The 15,628-nt window shown below is 32.4% G+C and overlaps 2 protein-coding genes across 2 annotated transcripts; both read right to left on the bottom strand.

Annotated features, from left to right (window-relative positions):
- Window positions 1–3,514: 3,514 nt before the first annotated feature.
- LOC101506938 (uncharacterized) lies at window positions 3,515–11,327 on the bottom strand. The gene is made up of 6 exons (XM_073369482.1): window positions 11,217–11,327; window positions 10,547–11,131; window positions 9,897–9,962; window positions 9,458–9,541; window positions 4,425–5,121; window positions 3,515–4,332 (listed from the first exon to the last, which is right to left on the bottom strand). Exons 1-5 carry the CDS (start codon window positions 11,325–11,327, stop codon window positions 5,080–5,082), a joined length of 888 nt encoding a protein of 295 aa, XP_073225583.1. The 3' UTR covers window positions 3,515–4,332; window positions 4,425–5,079.
- LOC140920990 (uncharacterized) lies at window positions 5,300–8,111 on the bottom strand. The gene is made up of 3 exons (XM_073370560.1): window positions 6,232–8,111; window positions 6,068–6,126; window positions 5,300–5,990 (listed from the first exon to the last, which is right to left on the bottom strand). Exons 1-3 carry the CDS (start codon window positions 6,296–6,298, stop codon window positions 5,565–5,567), a joined length of 552 nt encoding a protein of 183 aa, XP_073226661.1. The 5' UTR covers window positions 6,299–8,111; the 3' UTR covers window positions 5,300–5,564.
- Window positions 11,328–15,628: the final 4,301 nt, after the last annotated feature.

The following is a 15,628-nucleotide window of genomic DNA, read 5'->3' as shown; positions in this document are numbered from 1 at the left end:
ACATAAGCCAATCGATTTGTCAATCGATTCTTTAAACAAACTCTTTTCAGTGATTATGTTAAGACTTATATGCATCGATTTCATAATCGATTGCAGGTGTTTTGTTCAAAGTAAAAATACACCAATCGATTACTTAATCGATTTATTAAGTCTCATAATCGATTTACAAATACTCAAAATCCATTTGGCCACAAGCTCAAAGTTTGTGATTTCAAAAAGGTTCTTTCATTCGATTTGCCAATCGATTGTGTTCAAGACAGTGACTTAGCTATTTTGATGTTAATCGAAGTGCCAATCGATTTGTTTGTATTTGCCTGAAAAGTTCTTACCTGATATTTAGTTCAATCGATTTCCCAATCGATTGCAACCAAACTTAACATGATTGAAATTATCACAATAGATTGTCCAATCGATTGTGTTTGTCTTATTTTTCAAATATTATCTAAGCAATCGATTTGCCAATCGATTACCCTAGAAATTGGATTCTCACTGTGACTTGATCAATCGATTTCCCAGTCGATTGGTTTCAATCAGTTTTACTTTGTGATGTGTACAATCGATTTGCCAATCGATTAGCCTGTAAAACAGGTTGCCACTGACTTGTGCAATTTTCATTTCTAATTGTGCCACTCGATTGCCTAATCGATTATACAATCACAAACAGTTATGTTTCCTTACACCCTTGTTATGAAATCGATTGCCCAATCGATTTACTCAGTCAATAGTCAACTTTTGTTGATTTCTTGTGTTCCAAGCAACTTGTTTCAAGTGTGTAGGATTGGATTGTTGTTCCTGAAATCTTGCTCAATTAAAATGTTAGATTTATCATATGATGTATGAACATTGTATGTTTGTTAATTATGTCAAAATTAGGATTCAAAGGACTAAAGTCCAACAAAATCGAAAATCAAACCTAGAAAAAAATAAATAAATAAAACTTCAACAAAACTAAAATTGTCATGAAAATCATAAAACTCCACAAAATAAGAAACCCAACAAAATCCATTATATAATAAATACTAATCATAAATAAGACAACAATAACATACCCAAAAGAGAAACACTAAAAGAACCAAAACAAATTCAAAAATTAAACCCATAACAAAAGAGATCCAGTTCTACCAAGTGTAATGAACTTAGACATGACATTGATAATAGATGAGAAGCCCGCAACCATTAGAGTGGATAATACAAAAAGATGAAAAGTCTCTCTATTAGGCTTGAGAAAGGTCTAACACGTATTTGAACTTAATAAGAATGACTAAAAATGTTAAGCCATTTATGCTCAAAACAGAAAATGCTAGGGAATTTTTGAAATTAGTGAAAGAGTACTTACAAAATGACATTACAGACAATTCTAAAGGGCGAATTTGATGAATGAGTTGATGACTAAAAGGTTTGACTAGTCTCAGCCTATTCATGATCATGTGACAAAAATGAGAAATCTAACATCTATGGGTATGGATTTTTACTTGTTTATTTTATCATTAATTCGCTTCCTCCTGAATTTAGTCAGTTTAAGGTGTATGATAACGCCATTAAAGAAAAATGGAATTTCATAAAATAAAAACACAAGAGGTGTTAGGATTGTTTCATAAATGGTAATTAGTAAAGTATTAGAGAGATTCAAAATAGAAAAATGCTCCAAAAAGATAATTTCTATTAAAAATGATGACACATTTAGTGAAATGAAATGTCCCAAAAATGATTTGGAATGAAAGAAAATGGAGTTTATTCCCTATGCATCAGCGGTTGGGAGCTTGATGTATTCCTAAGCATGATCAAATATTTGTTTTGTCATCGAAATATTGGACTGATATCAATGTAATCTCGGTATGGATTATTGAAAAGTTGAAAAGAAGGTTTTATTTGATACATACAAGGCTTGAAAGATTACATGCTCACGTCCAAAAGGTCAGGTCACCTTGAAGTGAATGACAACTCAAATTCAAACTTAGTAGGATATGTTGGAGTTAAGGAGTTCCACATTTGGGCTATGTTTCATCTGGAATAAGAAAAGATGCAAAAAAAATAAGTTTATTTGAACATATTGGTATAGATTTAATGATTGAGGATCCGTTAACTAAAAGTTTACCGCCTAAGACATTTATTGACCACGTTAAAAATATGGTCATCATGGATAAGTCCTTGTTAACATTATAGTGTGATCTATGTATATATACATGTATAGTTTTAAAGTTTCATTTTATGCGGTATATACTTGTGAATTCAATTAAAGTTATGTTTATGCTTATTTTCTTGTTATCATCTCTTCAAAGTTTTGAATTGAGTTGATTTATGATGCATGAAAGGAATCAAGTCGATTGATCATTTGCGAGCGCCATATTCTGGTCATTTCAATTCAATTAAAGATGCTGAATTCATAACTTAATACATGGTGCATAGTTATAGATTAATGTTAAATTATCAAATCGTCACATGAGTCAAATGAGAAATTGTAAGATTATTTTTTTAATCTATTAGTGTGGCTCAAGTAATTAAAAGAATTGGTTTTAAATAAAAGATAACCTAATGTGATGGTTGTTTAGTCTAATGGGAATTAAAGTCAATTTGGGTTTTATTTGGAAATTTAAAATAAATAGTATTCCTCTCGTCTTCGATTTGAATGTGTAATTATCAAATGGTTGTAACTATAAAATGACATAAAATAGAAAGAATGAAACTGATTCTATTTATGTGATTCATTTTCTCATGGTTAGTATCTTCGTCAACAAAGATACAAGAAAAGACAACAAATTTATATCAACAAATTTGTGTTGATTTTGATTTGTGCTATTTAATTTAGATCGAATCATTACCCCAAAAGCCCCTAATTTAATTCTATATTTTCTTTTCTCCATTCGTGTTGTTAGTTTTGATCCACTGTGAATAACTTCATCAAATGAAGTATATGAGCACCTTCAGAGCTACTCATCAGAAGAATAACCAAAAGCCTTACAAACATTATTAGTTACACATTGACTGCCTTTGATTTCACTATCATTAGGAAATACCTGCATATCTACAACTTCTTGAGAACAAGGATGAGAATTTGATTCTCAATCATTGCTACATCAACTAAAACAGACAACACATTTTCCTATGTTTTAAAGATCATTTAAAAATAGTATAATTTGTATGTAATGTTAGTGTAAAATAATTATACAATCAACAAATAATGACCAATTATATAATTAGTTTTCTAAATATTTATGATAAAAGTCAACTATTATTAATAATTAAACTGTTATGATTTTTTGACAGTGTAAAACTCTTTACACCGACCAATCGTGAATATAAATTAATTTTTTTTTAAATTTAAAAATTAAAGATTTTTTGAAGTTTAATCCCTATAATTGTGTTACCATTATGACATTGATAATGCACCTATACTTAATAATAATAATTGGATAAAATTAGAATTTTTTTTTCATTATTAATTGTTTAATTTGTATAAAATGAATAAAAATCTCAATTATTTGAAGACCGAGCGAGTAGATAGAAGGTCTTCAGAAAAAATAGATAGAAAGTGAGCTTAGAATATTGCGAAGTGGGCTTCTTCCGCGTTATTGTGAAGCCCTTCGTTATTATAAAACCATCACACATACATACATATCGTTAAGAAAAACAACAAAAAATTTCAAACAGTTAAATAAGTGGACGTGTCACTACCTTTTTATTTCAAGGTATATATAATATATCCAATCTCATCTCCTGTTTTCTCTTTCTACACTTTAATTTGTTTTTTTGGTTCTGTTAAGGTCACCCACTAAATACATTAATAATTGTTTACATTAGTGAAATTATTAATGATCTATCTCCTTTAAATTTTGGCAGAAAAACTAGTAACATGGCTAATCCAAACAAACCACAGCACTCATGGTCATGGTTAAAATTACTAGAGCGATGAATACTGGAAAACAAGTTTGGTAGAACATACTTCTAAAATCTTTAAAATTATTGGTGTGTTATGCTTTAGACTAATTTTGTGATTTGATAGAAATTGGGGATGTATTTATAAGACTAATTTTGTCCTTGATATAGAAACTGTACCATCTGAATAGTATGTTCAGCAATGGATATAGATCCACCAGTATGGAGAGCTCCTCCTTTAGAAGAAGCACGATTTTTCTTAGCTCGATTTGATATCTCCTTAAACGACGGATCTATCCATATCTTCTCAAGATCATTCCAAACAGTTTCTCCGATCCAAGTTGGACACTTACGCTTCTTTCTCGCTTGCATCAACATATAAGAAAAACGCATTGATCCTTTTGTATTGAAGATATTCCTAATCTGAAAATTGTGCTCAGGCAACCAAACAACTTTCTCCTGCAACATTACATTACAAATAAGTTATAGTGTTGCAATTAGTATCCACACAATAGTTCAACTCATTAACAAGATATATAACTTAATCTTACACCAAATTTGTCGAACCAGCGTTCCAAAGTTAATTCTGGGATTGCTCCCCAGCTAGGATACGAATCAACATATTGTGATGTAATGACTGAGGTGAGGGCCCTCGAGGCCACCCTACACGGTAACCACTTGTACACAATTTAAAAAAAAGAATTCAAACGAACCATAATCCTCATGTAGTAATGAAAAGTTAATAAGGACTAGTTACATACCCTCGACCATCCGGCCATATCATTGTTCTCCCATCAAGCGCAACCCCATGACTAAAATTGGAGCATCTTGACCCTTAAGTATTATTACCAATAGCAACAGGGCTTGAAGGTGGTGGATTAGCGGAAATTGAAGTATGTCGTGAAGCAACAAATGTTAATGGTTGTGACGGTGAATGATCAATAGTCGGGGAAATGTTGTCTTTTGGGACAAAACTTGGTGTGGGCATCATCACTATAATTGGTTCAGATTGATGCATCTTATTAGGTGGGAGTGGAAGCACTGCAATTTTTTGGGTAGGAGGCTTAAAATGTTGTTGGGTGGGATGCCGCACATATTATGAGGTTGGTGTAGTGGCATTGACATTTAGTGGAAATTGATCAATTGTTGCATGTACCTGCTGAGCTGCTTAAGTTACCTTATGCGGTAAAATCATGCAATTTTTCTTCAAAGGAAGCTTGAGTCTAATCTTTTTTTTTTTTGAGTCATCTATAAAAAATAACATGAATAAAAACAATTAGCACACACAATAGTAAACACAATTCAAGATGTATTCAAGATTATCAACTCTACAATATTAAAGAACTTGAATCTAAAACTAATATATAAAAAGGTAGAATATGAAGATTTATACAAACAATCAACTACTATTTATACTTACTAAAAATTCAAAGGTCAATTGAAGAATCATACATATCTTCATCATCAATATCACTATCATTGTCATTTGGAATATTTGGAACAAATGTTACATTGACTTCTTCATCACTATGTGTTTCGTCATGCAAGCCAACTATTTCTTCAATTTTAGTTAATTGTTCAACATGTGCCATATCTTCATCTTGATATGGCATGTCCTCATCGGCTTCATCCACCTCTACATGACCCATAGGCTTTGTTTTGACAACTGCAGACCAGTGATGCTTATCAGTTCACATTTCAGGGGAGGGTACATAATACACTTGTCTAGCTTTTTGTGCAATTATGAAGGGATCATAGAGATCATATTCTCGATTCATCTTGATATCTACAATATCATATTGTGGATGAATTTTGGTTCCTCTGTTCCGTTTAGGATCAAACCATTGACAATAAAACAAGGCTACCTTGTGAGGCAATTTGTAATACTCCAACTCGAAGATATGTTGGATGACTCCATAGAAATCATCTTCCCCTCCTCCAGTAACCCCTTTCACATAAACTCCACTATTTATGGTTTTCTTACCCTGAGACCAAGCTTTTGTGTGAAATTTGTACCCATTAATGTAATACTTGTGCCAAGTTTTGACCATTGAGTTAGGACCCCAAGCTAATGATAACAAGTCAGGGTCAGTCACACCATTTGCCTTGTCATTGGCCTATACAAACATGATATTCACAATAGTTAGGTGAGAAGTTCTAATTTATTTGCAACAAACTTCAATAAAGCACTTACATACGCACGAAACCATTCTGGGAATTCTCCATGTATACGAGTTTGAGATATAGGATCTTCTTCAATAATGGAATTAGAGTGCAAAAAGGCGTTGTCAATAATGAGAGAATTGTTATTACATGTATTTGGTAATTATGTGGGATGTGTGCTTACAGACTACTTACTCAATATATGGCTTGACCTCGTTGCAATTGATAAGGATGTGTACATGAGCAGACCTTCTTTCAGCATCACTTAACCAATATGTTTAGGCCTTCCCACTAGGACGTCCTAATTGATTTCTAATTGACAGTGTTGTTGTGACAACATCACTTAATTTTGCACCTTCATCACGCTGGCTTCTATTAACAAAGAGATTATTTTGAAATAGTGGGAACAAAAATATGTTGTCTCTCGATGTAAGTATGACATACATATTAAGTCTTCCACTCTAGCCTTGTTTTTCACTATGCCCTTAAAATCACCCATCATTCTGGAAAAGTGAGAGCAATAACTTAATAAATGTGGAAATATCTAGAAAAAAAATGAAATCCTTAATGGTGAATATAAATTACCTTTCAAATAGATACATCCATCGATATTGAACTGGACCACCAAGTTTTGCCTCATACGGGAGGTGAATTGGAAGATGCTCCATTGAATCAAAAAATCCTAGTGGAAAGATTCTTTCAAGTTTGCATATGATGAATGAAATATTTTCACCCAATTTGATCAGATCATCATGTCTTAAGGTATTGATGCACAAGCCCTTAAAGAATTGACTTAATTCTGTTAATGGTTTCCACACATGGTCAGAACATGACAATCGTGGCTTTTCATCCCATTCATTTGTCCTCTATTCACATCTGCACATCTTGCCAAGTTAGAAGGATACCCATCTAGCATCTTAAGCTCTTTTATCCATTTACAAAATTTATTTGCCTCACTAGACGTAAGGCAATAATTTGGCTTAGGTTTTGTCATTTTTCGATTGTCATGTGGAACCAACTCCAAGTCGCTACGTTGGCAAATGATGGCTAAGTCCATTCATGCTTTTTCATTGTTTTTAGTCTTGTTCTTAACATTCATGACAGTGTTAAACACATTATCAAAGAAGTTTTTTCTATGTGCATGACATCTAAACTATGCCTTAATAAATTATCTTTCTAGTATGGAAGATCCCAAAATATGATTCGTTTAGTCCAATTATGGCTAACTCCATATCCAAACAATTTAGTATGTGGATTATCTATCACTCGTGAAATATTGTGAACCAAACCCCAAACTTCTTCACCAATCAATATTGGAGGAGGTTCATCCATCACAACCCTATTTTTAGTGAACCCTTTTTCACTTCTTCTAAATGAATGATTATGAGGTAAGAAACGACGGTGACAATCAAACTATGAATTTTTGCCACTGTATTTTAAAGTAAAAGCCTTATTTCCACCCATATACACTGGACATGCCAACTTACCTTGGGTACTCCATCTAGATAACATGCCATAAGCAGAAAATCGTTAATTGTCCACATTAAGGTTTCCCGCATTACAAAGTTTTGTTTCATGGAAATATCATAAGTAAAAGCCCCTTCACTCCACAATTGTTGAAGCTCGTCTATTAACGGTTGTAAATACACATCAATGTTCGCTTTTGGGTTAGATGGTCCAGGTATGAGACAAGTCAAAAATATGAATGGTTTAGTCATGCACATTTCGGGCGGGAGATTATACGGGGTCACAACAACAGGCCAACAAGAATATGGGGATGAAGATGCTTGAATATATGGCGTGAAGCCATCAGAACATAAACCAAGCCTTACATTTCTTGGTTCATTTGCGAAGTTTGGATACCTTGCATCAAAATGCTTCCAAGCTTCCCCATCAGACGGATGACGTAAAATGCCTGAACTCGATCTATTATGTTGATGCCATCTCATCTAGGCAGCAGTTTCCGTTGATGCGTACAAACTTTTTAACCTATGAGTGATTGGCATATAGAACATCCTCTTAACTGGAATGTCTTTGTGGTTACCTATCCAAGGCTTACGGGGAACATATCGGGGTTCATGATAAAACCTACACTCTATATTTGCACTATTCTCTTTGTAGTACAACATGCACCATTTAACACAACAATCAATTTTCTCAGACTTCAATCCTAGCATTGTCACCAATTTTTTCGCTTTGTAAATTTTTTTTGGGAGTGAATCCTTAAAAGGACACACATCTACAAGCATGCTTGCAAAGAAATCAAGATATTTCTGCGGAACATTCCAATTTGATTTGCAAGCTAAAAGTTTCATGCATATTGAAAGTTTTGAATCAGAAGCCCCCTCATATAAGGGTTTGTTTGCAGTAGTTAACAAATCATAAAAGTCTTGAGCATCCTCATTTTGGGGCTCTTTATTAATCTCTTCCTCGTTGCCCTCATCACCCATATTTTGGAAGTTATAAGTTGGACCAAATGCATCATCGACCTATACAAGTGAAGTTTGACTTCACTTGCAGACAATACACCGCTACACATACAATTGTGACAAGGACATCTGACGCCACCATCTTTTACAAATTAATTTCGACTCATTGCCTTTGTTATAAACTCTTCAACACCTTTTGCGAAGGCTGGTTTCAACCCCCCTCGTTGAACATAAAGTCTATCATATACCCAACTACGATCCGGGTGGTAGCCATCCATACTTTGAAGGACAAACAAAGAATTGAGGAGCGATGGAATTTTTAACATAATGTAATTTTACATATCAAATAGGATATCTATACAAACCTCAAATAGATAATTCACATCAATAGAATTGATACTAATAGTCATTTTATTGAGTTTTTAAGGATTTTGAACTCAATTTTTTGAGTTGATACCTTATAGACAAAAATGTTATTTTTACCTAATTATCTGATGCTTGCCATTTGAATATAGTTACCTAGAATAAAATTTTATGTTGATTATTTTCTAACCATCTTATTCCTATGTGTTAACAGATGGAAAAGGACCAATTAATCCACACAATTCAGCAAAATAACAAGGAGCAATCAACACATAGAAGCCTTCCTTGAAAGTCAAGGTCCTCAGTGACAAAATTTAATTCTTAATCACATCAAATCAATAGCACTAATGATGATAAAATCTCTAATCTTTTAGGAGTAACTAAACTATAAATCAAATCAGTAGCCAATTATCATGTGTCTAACTCCTTCTAGAAATCAAATAAGTAACTAAACTAATACTAAATAATCAGCTCATGTGTAAATATATAGCAATTTGTTCTTCAATACTTACTAGTCCATCTTTCAATTTACGTTCATTACGGAGGAGACCACATAATAAACGGAAAGATCTAATATCCATGCAAAGGAGTAGACAACATCAAATAAACCAAATATGGTAAAGGAATACCTGTTGGAGATCCTGATCAGAGGCACTATGCTTAACAAATGTTTGAATTGCCACAGGTCTTGAAGAGTACAAAATGCGTCTAATCTAGTAAAGGCAGCAAGAACAATGACTTGTAAGAAAGAAAGTAAATGATTTTAATGACAAATTAAATCAAGAACCAAAAAAATAAGAACATGAACAATTTGTATAACATTCACTACAACACTATTAACTACAACATTATGTAAGAAAGCCACTGAATGGGTCAGTCTTTTCCTTCAATGAGGGTGACCGCTAAAGCCACTGAATGGGTTAGTCTTTTCCTTCAGTGAGGGCGACCGCGAAACTCACTGAACGGAAACAGGCGAAACTCACTGAACCGAACGACTTCTTTGAGCATTGGAAGAGACCCGGGACCAGATGAAGTTTGAGAACGATAAAAAAAAGGAAGATAACTTACCCTTGAGAGAGAGCGATCAACAAGGCGGCATCCAGAGTGTTCCGAGTCGACGGAGGGAGTTGCAATCTAGAGGAGGTTAGAAGAAGAAAAAGAAGGGGTTAGGGTTGTCTAGGTTGTAATTTTTAATGAATGAGTTCTTTTTGGTGTTGAGAATTAACAGATTTTGGATTTTCACATAAACATTTTTTTATAAAATTCAACACAAAAAATTTCTAAAAAAAAAAGAAATTATCCACGCAACCCTTTTGCAGCGCTTTTTGTAAAAGCGCTGGAAATTGAAGCGCTCTTCCATAGCTTTTACAGCGCTTTAAACATAAGCGCTGTAAATTAAAGCGCTATAAAAATAACACGAATAAATATCGCAAAATTTAAGTGGGTTGCACTTTTTTTTTTTCTTTACCCACGGACTTTTTTAATGTTACCTACAAAATAATCGTCGAAATTTAATTAAAAAAAATTACTTTTTAATGTTATCTATGCAACCCTTTTACAACGCTGTAAATTGAAGCGCGCTTCTATAACTTTTACAGCGCTGTAAACGGTGGAATATCCAACTCTCCTGAATAACTAAAACTTATATCAAAATCAAATATATCAACAAATTTATGTTGATTTTGATTTGTGCTATTTAATTTTGGTCGAATCATTACCCCAGAAGCACGTAGCCTTGTAGCACATCGCAATAATTCTATCTCCGCTTTTTTCCCTTCATGTTGTTGGTTTTGATCCACTGTCGACAAGTGCATCAAATGAAGTATATGAGCACCTCCCGAGCTATTAACCGAAGGGTAACCAAAAGCCTTACGAACAATATCAGCCACACGATGATCGTCTTTGATTTCACTACCATCGGGAAATACCTTCCTATATAACTTCTTGAGAACAAGATAAGGAATTTGATTTGCAAGCATTATTACATCGTTTAAAACAGACAACACCTTTTCCTCTGTTTTAAAGATTATGTCGTTGTTATAAGAAGTTGTTGTTTGATTCTTCGTATAATCTCCGAGTCTAATGAGAAGCTCTAAAAGAAAACAACCATCTACTATCATAATTTTAGCGATGTCGTGATCTTCTGTTTCTTCAATAATGTTGTTGCTTCCTCCACCATAGCTTGCACGAACAATTTTATCTAATTTGAGAATGTCAAAGCCGCATTCTCTTAACCTTAACTCTGATTTTCTATTTTGTTCAAAGTCGATCAAGAAACTCGCGTATGTAATGCCATTTTGGTTCTTCCATTAATTGAAGGAGTCTTGTGGCTCCTCGATGTAAAGGTCCAATGGATATATGTGTTGGTTTGTAAGCATCTTCATTAACTTCTCTAAGTTTGTCTGGAATGACGGAAATGCTGCATGCTTGAACTTCTCCATGATTTAGAGAACCCAACATCACTTCAATGGGAACCATCCAACTAAAATCAGGTTGCATCTTTAGCACCAAAAAGAACAAAAAGTAATTGGTTTGAGAAATGTGAATGAAATTGAGAGAAAATACAAAATATAAATAGGGAAAGATAATTGAGTAATAAAAACTAAGTATATAGGTAACTTCCTTGTTTTCATATAAATAAAAAAATTATGATAAAATAATAGTATTCTAATCGATTCACGGAACACTTACCAAAAAAATTATGTTAAATGTCAAACTTCCAATAACCCAAAATCCAACTCACAATATATAAAATTCAATACGTATATGTTTACTATTATAATAAACCAATAGAGTTTATATGTGTAGCTTCCGACTCTGCCTCATGTTTGGGAGTGGATATAAATTTCAAAATATGTCGTGACAAAAGAACCACCCTCCCCAAATTAAAATAAGGTCACGAATTTAGAAGTGGCTTAAGAATAAATAAGTTTATTTTCCTTTCACACATAACAACTTTATAATACATTCTTAATTTTATGACTAAGTTGCAAGAATGAGTCGATGAATAATCAAGTGTGGTTTCATTTGTGAAAATATTATTTATTTTTATTTTAAAAATGTGTTAATTTTTATTTATTAATTATTTATAAAAGTACTTTAATAATTTTCAAAAATTTATTCTAAGAATCTCTCATTACAAGAAAATAAATATATATGTTCAAAAATAAAAACACAATAATTCAACGAAATAACTTAATTAGTTAAATATTTAAACCAAAACCATGTGCTGAACCACAAGAGCATGTAAGCATAATAATAAAAAAGAAGACACTAGTTCGTAGTCATAAAAAAGCTATTTCAGTGTAGCTTCCCACTCTGTCCTAAATAAAAGCAAATGAATGACAATTTTATATTTGATTTTTTGTTCTTATCGAAAATAAAAAATTTCAAAAGCTTGACTTGGAGTCTTCTCTATACGAATATTGTTGTTTTTGAAAATCGAAAACTTTTGTAAACAATTTTTGCCACCGAAAATATTACTGGATTGAGTCGCGGACTAGGTCGCTCTCTTTAAGACGTTTCGAGGCATTGCCCAAAATTGTGCAAGGCAGACTATCAACCACGAAGTCCCCAGGATAAAACAGCCCAGTTCTCTGTATCGGAGTTCTACTGCACTGTAGAAAAACCGTTCTAGAATTACACCCTCAATATGGCAGTCTTACGACTGACACTCGCAGTATGGCAGTCTTTCGACTGACACTCGTAATATGTCACAATGGCCACTCGAAAAGGAAGAAAGAGATGAAGTAGTAAGAAGGGGGAGAAGAGAGAAAAGCCTCAGATGCAGAGTGCTTTTGGTGTGATTTTCCAACTGGGGAGAACCCTCTATTTATAGTGGAAAATCACAACTGGATCTGAGAGATCCATGGAAACGTGCCTCTACCAAGTGCTCTCAGAAACGTGCGTTCCAAGACCACAATTCGTGCGCCCCAAACTTAGGAAGGTTGACTCTAACTATTGACCGGACAGCAAAGAAACGTGAGACCAAAAATAGGGTTTTGACCGGGCAAAACAGACGCACGAAATCAGGGATGATAACTGGATCAGATATGACTAGGTGGAGGGCAGTTACGTAATTAACGTTTCAATTAGAGATGGAACACAAGTAATCAAATAATTAATTAAAGATTGATTAATTTTCAGGCAAAATAATAATACACCACAAAGCCAAAGCCAAAGCCAAAGCCGAGCAGAGCCAGGCCGGACGGCGGCGGCGGCGCGCGCATGTGTGGTGGTCAATTTGCTTGCGTTATCCCTCCTTCACAAAATTGGGGTGCCCCTTGGGGCCCATCCCAAGTTCATTACCTCCACCTTATATACCCTACTAGTGTGTGGTATCCCTCCAATGTGGGACTTCTCAATTTTTTCAATTCACATCAACACTAGCTCATAAATGTCATCATTATTTTCAATGCATTTTTCATTAAAAGCATCATCATTTCCAACAAATATAAAAGTGATAAATTGAATTGCAATTATTTATAACAATTTGGTGATAGACTTAATATTATTATTGATAGACTGTGTATAAAATAATAAAAAAATTCAAAAACTGACTTGAAGTCTTCTCTATAATAATTTCTTACATACAATCTTCTACACGAGAAACATCAATGTATATGTCGAGTATGGTTACGGGTTATTCTTACCGACAATAATAATTTAATTACATTTGATAATTGTTCGTGATTGAGTGATATTGAAAGGTTTAGATTTGTTTAAAAATAGAGATGATCAATAAACAAACACAATATTCTACTGATAATTATGAATTTTTCACGTAGGTGATTTCTAAATAAATAAAAAAATACAAGTTTATTATATAATTTTCATTTTATTGTTCTAGATTAGGTTTATGTCTTTCCATTTTGTTAGTTATTTTATTTTATTTTTAAAAATAACTTTAAAAATATAGCAATTTCGTGATAAACATTGTAGAATAGTTGATACACAGTGAAAAAATAAAATAAAAACTAATGATAGATTTCATGATATGGACTCTTGTTTTATGACTAAATATTGATATAGACTTTGTAGAATTATTTATAGACTTTGTACCCAAAAAAAAAAAAATTAGTGATAAACTAAATATAATCACTATAACAATTTTTTCGTGATATAGACTTTATACCCAAAAAAAACCATAAGAATTAGTGATAGACTACAATTTCGTGGAAGAATACGTGGGTTTATCTATATTTTATTTTATTTATAAAAATAATAAAGTGATCAAAGTTTATCTTAAATTTAGTAAAATTAATAATAAAAGTTTACCATATATATATATATGAAAAACTAGTAGCTCCATCCGGGTTATTGTGAAGCAACTCGCTTATTATAAAAACATGCAAATACATACACTTAAATAAACAACAAATTGCTTCAAAGTGGATCGTCATGCCTAAGTTTTGAAAACAAATTGGTCACAAGACGTTTCAAGGTATAACTTTTATGTTTGGTGTTTTGTGTCGATCTTTATGTTAACTGTTTAGATTCTATTTTGCATATATTACTTATCATTTTTGGTTTTGCAATGAAAATAATTGATTTCATAAAATTATTTCTATGTTAAAAGTAAATTCAATGTAAAGTAATTTATTTTTAAGTATATTTATTAAAATAACATTTTTTTTATTAATTTGTGCTTGAATAATTTGTATCACCATTACTTTTGAATATGATAATTTATCAATAATTTTTAGAATTAATTCTATTTTAGTGCAAAAGCTAGAAATATTAGCTTTTGTGTGAATTGACTTTTGTGTGTATTAAGCCAACCATACAATAGGTTAATTACGTTTGACTAACTCAAACACAATTATGTGAGTTATAAATTCCGGAACCAAACATATATTTATTTATTCAATTAATCTTAAAAGGATTGAAGATTTCTTAATATTGCATCATTTATCCAACCTTCGTGTGTTCGTTTTCGTTTATTAAAAATGGGAATGGTTGTTTTGTTTTGCTGGTAATTCTAAGATTAATCATTTCATCATTAATTAGATCAATTGTTTGTGTTCAATTTTGATGTAACAAGCATAAAACTCTAAGATATGTGACATCATGAGTTTCTTTTATGCTATTGGATAATGTTATATGGAACATAATACTAATTATTCGTGACTATAATGTTTCATCTTGTCTTGATTGAGGCAGAAAAAGCTACCAACATGGCTAATCCAAACAATAAGTTTGCCCAATTCAAAATAAAAAACAACGCATTTAATAACACGGGCTCGATTAGGACAATACATCCTAGCTGTTCCCATGATTCATCGGTGGATAAAATGATTAATTAAATTCGGGACTTCAAACCTTCAACGATTGACTTTAAAGAAAGTATAGATAAGAATATTGGTTCTATAAGATCAACGGTTTCATCTTCCATCAAAAACTCAATTGATTATAGTTCTAACGTTGATGACTTAATCAATAGTATTCGACTAACCAACAAACGACTTAATAAACATGTTTTTTAAGTCGTTTTATGAACCGACTTAACAGAGGTTCGTCATTTTAACTCGGTTCAAATTAACCGACTTAACCATCATAAATTTAGTTCAACAAATTATCTTTTTAAGTCGGTTCTTTTGATCAACAAACTTAATAGATAGAGTTAAAATAATTATTTTTTTAATAATTTTCTCATTTTTTTATGCTCCTGTTCCACACACACATAAATACAACATTTCATATTAAATTTCAAATTAAAATTTGGTACTTTCAACCACAATTTTATATAACCATATAATAACCAGAATATACGGTAACAGAAGTTCATACAAAATATAGAG

The sequence above is a fragment of the Cicer arietinum genome, chromosome 6, assembly GCF_000331145.2.
Source record: "Cicer arietinum cultivar CDC Frontier isolate Library 1 chromosome 6, Cicar.CDCFrontier_v2.0, whole genome shotgun sequence".
In the NCBI taxonomy this organism is placed as follows: Eukaryota; Viridiplantae; Streptophyta; class Magnoliopsida; order Fabales; family Fabaceae; genus Cicer; species Cicer arietinum.
This window is presented reverse-complemented; position numbering and strand designations above follow the sequence as displayed.

Excerpts from the sequence above, each read along its gene's own strand:
- LOC140920990 (XM_073370560.1), bottom strand. The coding sequence starts at position 6,298 with ATGCTGAAAGAAGGTCTGCTCATGTACACATCCTTATCAATTGCAACG. Across the intron at positions 6,127-6,231 it reads GAGGTCAAGCCATATATTGA|AAGATCCTATATCTCAAACT; the intron begins GTAAGTAGTCTG and ends CCATTATTGAAG. Across the intron at positions 5,991-6,067 it reads CAGAATGGTTTCGTGCGTAT|GCCAATGACAAGGCAAATGG; the intron begins GTAAGTGCTTTA and ends ATGTTTGTATAG.
- LOC101506938 (XM_073369482.1), bottom strand. The coding sequence starts at position 11,327 with ATGCAACCTGATTTTAGTTGGATGGTTCCCATTGAAGTGATGTTGGGT. Across the intron at positions 9,542-9,896 it reads TTGATCGCTCTCTCTCAAGG|ATTAGACGCATTTTGTACTC; the intron begins GTAAGTTATCTT and ends TGCCTTTACTAG. Across the intron at positions 5,122-9,457 it reads CTGATCAGGATCTCCAACAG|ATGACTCAAAAAAAAAAAAG; the intron begins GTATTCCTTTAC and ends TATTTTTTATAG.